General features: G+C 42.4%; 1 protein-coding gene across 1 annotated transcript in view; it reads left to right on the forward strand.

The window, feature by feature from the left end:
• The first annotated feature begins 3,302 nt into the window (after positions 1–3,302).
• Positions 3,303–5,509, forward strand: part of FBXL20 (F-box and leucine rich repeat protein 20) — a 29,551-nt gene continuing 27,344 nt past the window's right edge. Inside the window, exon 1 of the mRNA XM_085316140.1 lies at positions 3,303–3,369. Coding sequence (XP_085172266.1) covers positions 3,308–3,369 — 62 coding nt within the window. The 5' untranslated portion in view covers positions 3,303–3,307. The remainder of the gene's footprint in view (positions 3,370–5,509) is intronic.

Genomic DNA, 5,509 nt, shown 5'->3' on the forward strand with positions numbered 1-5,509 from the left:
TGAGAAAGAACTTTGCTCTGAGAGTAACAGAGCACTGGAGCAGGCTGCCTAGAGGGGTTGTGGAGTCTCCATCTTTGGAGATACTCAAAAGCTGTCTGGACATGATCCTGGTCAGTATGCTCTAGGTGACCCAACTTGAGCAGAGGAGTTGGACTAGATGATTTCATGGGATCCCTTCCAACCTCAACCATTCTGTGATTCTGTGACTAGAAGTCTAGAATAGCCTTTACTTTTTTTTTAATTAGATTTGTTCCTGTATGGACTTGCCAAAAAGCCTCCAACTTATTGGTATATTTAAATCATTGTGTGTTGCTGTGACTTAACACTAGGAGAGAAAGTCCATGAGTTCCAGATTTGCTCTGTTGCATGTGTTGTTGCTGGATATTTCCTCCTTTGAATTTCAGCTGGGGAGAATAGGCAAGGATTCCTTGCTCTAACAACTTTGTATTTGGGTTTTTCTACTTGTCATGTATCGCACTGCTCCCAAACTGAATTTCAAATATCTCCTAATTCCAGCCTGTTTTTTGCCCAGCATCTATCATCTGAGCACCAAATTTTGGAGGAAATCTTGTGAAAATATTTAGGTCTGGTGATGTATCCTGGCACTCCTCGGTTGAGGGTGAATTCCAGAGCTGAGGTTCTTTCACTGGGCATGTCCTGCCTCTACCCTGTTGCATTTAAGTCCAAGGACTTTAAGAAGATAAAGAAAACAAACCTTCTSTTAGTGTAGTACTAGTCAAAGGGTAGTTTCTATAGAAAACAAGGCTTTGGTTTGCACTGAAAGCAAGATAAGCTTGTCTACTGAGCAATGTAATGGGTGGACCATGGGGAAAACTTGAAGTCAAGAAGTTATCTGCATTTTGCTCCTAGTTGTTTCTAAGTGTCCTTCATGTAGAATTTCATGTAACAGCAGATCGGGACAATTGCCTGGATTTTCCCAGTAAAACTTCAATTTGGAAAAAGTCTGACTAATACAGAGGAATCAGAAGCAGCCAGGCAGCCTTCTTTAGAACCTGTATTTTACTACTTTGTGTACCTTGCCTGCTCTCTYCCAGTCTAGTTTCTTTTCAGAGAGATGCTATTAGTATGTGACTTGCTCCTTTAATTTCTCTCCTCCCTTTAAGTGAAGATGTTGGAGGATGTTRGTTCAGATGCAAAGCTGTCTGGATGATAATGGAAAAGAATGGGTAGATAGCATGTTTACTGTTCTGTTAATTGGGAGAAGAAATTTGTGTTCCCATTTTCCCATGAATAATTCCTCTGCCTCTGTATTTTTCTTTAATTACAACTTTATCCAAAATGTCCTTTATTTCCCAAATGATCAAGGAAGCCATCTGGTCAGGTGACAGTCCCAGAATACTGCAAGTGCGTKTGTTCCTTTTACAGCCTAGGCCATGTCTGCCCTGACCCGGGGTGGCAAACTTGGGCTTCTGTAAGGCATCGGGGAGCATTCAAGCTCAGGCAGTTTGTGACTTGAGGAAGTGTTTTTGTGCCCTCGCCCCAGAGGGAATGGACTTTATATAACTGCCTGTGCTAGCTTTGCAAATGGCAAAACTTGCATTTAATTATCTGCAGAATGGGCTGAGTAGTGYCTGTCTAGTGGACCGTTTAGGACTTGCTAACTTGCGATATCATCTAGGGGAAAGTGATAAATGTGTGTAGGGAGGGGAAACAGCACTTGTGTGACGTTTTTGAAAAGAACAGCGGAGTGACTTGAGAGCTCACGTCCTGCTTTGACAGCATGCTTCAGTGTCTTGAGGTAAAGAAGCCAATTGTGATTTAAGTTGTTTTTTTTTAATGCAGCTTTTAAATTTTATACTCTCTAAAGACATTGTTTTTAGCATTCTCTGTTCTCTTATAATGTATGACTGTGTTGTAGATTTGTTATCGCTGGTTGGAGCGCATTAAAAGGCAGGCATGCTTAAGGCAGCACAGTAGTCTTTCACGTTAAGCTATGATAGTTTCTCTGATATGTGATGGGGCTGGATCGATGTTCGGATGGGGAATGTGTGTTGCCTGGTGAGGCGCTCGTCCCTCAGAATGAGGCCCAGCATACATCTTCATAAGCCACTAAGATCTTACTTTCCTTTTTTAACTCTTAATCTGATCCTCTGCCACCTAAGTGACCTAGCTGATGCCGATTTTCTTTGCTTTGTGTACGTACAACTAAATTGGTTCAGACCACTTAATCAACCGATAGGAATCGACCTTTTTAGACTGCAATTTCTGTTAGTAGCTTTCACCAGGTGTGTAACTCAGGAAGATCAACTTCTGATTGTTCCAAGAGGTTAGGGAGAAACTTTATAAATTAAACCAAATCTCATTCTACTTATTCACAATATCATATTTGGAAATGTTAAAAGTATGCTTCTAACTGGAGAGAGGTATCACAACTCGGCAGTTGGTTGGTGCACGGATAGATTGCTCTTCTCCAATCATTCCTCCCACAGGCGTAAGTGTGTGGAGGTTTTTTGTTTTCTCACCATGGCAAGACAATACTAAGTCTTTTAAATACATGTAGATATTCCTCAAAAGTTAATGCACATTTGTAAACTCTTTGGTCAATATRATAATGATTTGCATAAAAAAGCTTAGAGGATATGACAAACTGCTCCAGGATCCTCTCTCCTCCTGGTGCAGCCCCAAAGATCACACCTCCCTTTTAAGCAGTGCTTCATGGTTTCTGAAAGCAGTGCTTGTCCTTTCCTCAAAGCTCCTCAGAGCCGTTCTCAAGCAATTTGTTTGAAGAAYGGTGTGGCACTGTAGTACCTTTTTTGTTAGGCTCCTGTTTATYGGCACTCTTTACTTCCCTTTTCTGTTACAGAAACCAGTCCTGGAGTGCCCGCGTCCTCCGTTTGTTGGACATTAGGGTTGCTTGATCGTTCTTGTCGTAGCCTTTCTCTCCAGCCCTTTTTGCCATATGCTTGGTTGGTGCGTTGTCATACTTTCCCGTTTAAAAATGCCTGTGCTTTGGTGCTGTCATGTACCTTTGCAGAACCGCGACACAGACCGAGGCCTGAAGTAATGCAGCAGGTGATGCCTTCCTACAGTTGTTGCCAGCCCATAAACACCTGCTGACTGCTGTTTACTTTGATAAATAAACATCCCAGTTTATATTCCATCCACCTATGGTCCAGTGCAGGAGTTTGAAAAACTTAAGCACAAAATTTATCTTTTGATTTTATTGGACCAGATGTCTCTCTTGAAATGGCCTTACTAACCAGCAGTTTCTTCCCTAGAGTAAACTACGTTTGGTTTTCCTAATGAATATATAAGGCTAAATGATTTAAATTGTTTCTGTTTACAGATGTTCTCAAACAATGATGAAGCTGTGATCAACAAAAAACTTCCAAAAGAGCTGCTGCTTCGGTAAGCTGCCTTTGMGTTTGTGAGCGTGGAGACTGTGTGTGTGTTGTCTATTGTTACTTGCAGCCAGCAGCTGACTTTGCTAGTATGCTTGTAGATCATGAGCTTGGATTGTTTCACTTATGAAACCATAAAAAAAAAAAAGCAAATCAATTACTATTTTTCAGTTTTTTAAAAGTTAAATTAATTTGCCGGTTGCCTGTTCCATAGATGGAAGAACTGTATGACTAAGCAAGTCCTTAATGAAAACAAAGGGTAAGTATAGGCTAGTATGTAGAATAGGATTCTGCCTGTTTCTGTAAAGTGTTCCATTAAAAAAAAAAATCCATGTGAATTCTCTTGTTCTGGTTAAGCCTGAGCAAACTTTGTCCTGCTTCTTGTGAACAGGAACCAGATGCTCAGCACCTGACAGGATGGTCCTGTTGGCTATGATCAAATGGATCAGACTTTTTGGATGTTGGTATACAACTCTGCCCTCTCCCTATGCTGCCCTTACACACACACGTTTTGAAGTTTGCCTTTCCCAGTGCAGGAATAGAGCAATTGTGTGTGATTGTACCTCAGTCATCAGTTTGATGTCTTTTAATTTCATGATCATCAGTGATTTAAGCTGAGATGCTAGACTGTAAACAGTGAGAGGCAATTGTAGGTGGTAGCTTGAATTATTWAAACTAACAAAGTTCTTACACTGCAACTGCAAGAAACTGTGTAATACTAGCAGCATTTAACGACAATAAAAAGACTGGGGAGAGAAGGTCTGATACAGGAAATGACTCCTAGCTGACTTGTGAAATAAAATGAATAGGAAAAAAAATAACATTTGAGAATGACTCCTTTTCTTTTCTTTGATTGTACTGTCTCCTCTGTTCTCTGTAATAGCATCTCCARTTTAGTTCAGTTTCTTTTACTCCAGTGCTATTCAGCTGAGAGCAATCTTCAATTGAAATAACTTTCTTCAAAATGTATGGCTTCTGAAGTCCTCCTTGCTAATGCCATACTGTTTGCTTTTTGATCCTAGTATATGCAAATAATCATCCATGCAATGCAGAGCTTGCTGTGCAAAAGAGGTCAGCATTCAGTAGCTGGGAGAGACTAGCAACCTGTGGGAGGATCAGGATGGAGTAGCAAACAAATAGCCCAGATTGGTTTATGTTTGCAGTTTTTTTGCAGATGATGGCAGTTGTCTTCACCTAGCACTTGCCCAGAACTATTGATATGGATGTGTTACAGCAAAGGGGAATTCGAAGAGTGAGAAAGCACTTCTGGATTTTCGGAAAGAGACTATTTTTTTTAAAGCTCAAAGGGCAGGCTAACATGGGGGACACTGTTGTGGGTGTCTRGTACAGGCCACCTGATCCGGAGGAGAAAGTTGATGAGGCCTTCTATAGACAGCTGGAAGTAGCCTCAAGATCACAGGCCTTGGTTCTCATGGGGGACTTCAACCACCCTGACATCTGCTGGAGGGACAACACAGCTAGGCACAAACAGTCCAGGAGGCTCCTACAATGCAYTGATGACAACTTCTTGTCGCAAATGGTGGAGGAGCCTACGAGGAAGGATGTCCTGCTGGATCTTGTCCTTACCAATAGAGATGGACTGGTTAGAGATGTGAAGGTTGGGAGTAGCCTTGGCTGCAGTGACCATGAGACGGTGGAGTTCAGGAACTGCAGGAAAGAAGTAAGGCAACAAGCAGGATTGCAACCCTGGACTTCAGGAGAGCGGACTTTGGGCTCTTCAGAGACCTAATTGGTGGAATCTCATGGGTTAAGGCCCTAGAAGGAAGGGGGGCCCAGGAGAGCTGGCTAGTATTCAAACATCACTTCCTCCAAGCTCAAGAGCGGTGCATTCCTATGAGTAAGAAATGCAGCAAAAGGGGCAGGAGACCTGCATGGRTGAGCAAGGAGCTCTTGGCCAAATTCAGACAGAAAATACACAGAATGTGGAAGAGGGACAGGCTACTTGGGAGAAGTATAGGAATGCAGTCGGAGTATGTAGAGATGCGGTGAGGAAGGCTAAGGCCCATTTGGAATTGAGTCTGGCAAGGGATGTCAAGGACAGCAGGAAGGGCTTCTTCAAATACATCAGCAGCAAGAGGAGAACTAGGGAAAATGTGGACCTGCTACTGAATGGGGCGGGGGCCCTG

Source organism: Rhea americana, unplaced genomic scaffold, assembly GCF_003343005.1.
Source record: "Rhea americana isolate MKP2758 unplaced genomic scaffold, rheAme1 scaffold_452, whole genome shotgun sequence".
Taxonomy (NCBI): domain Eukaryota; kingdom Metazoa; phylum Chordata; class Aves; order Rheiformes; family Rheidae; genus Rhea; species Rhea americana.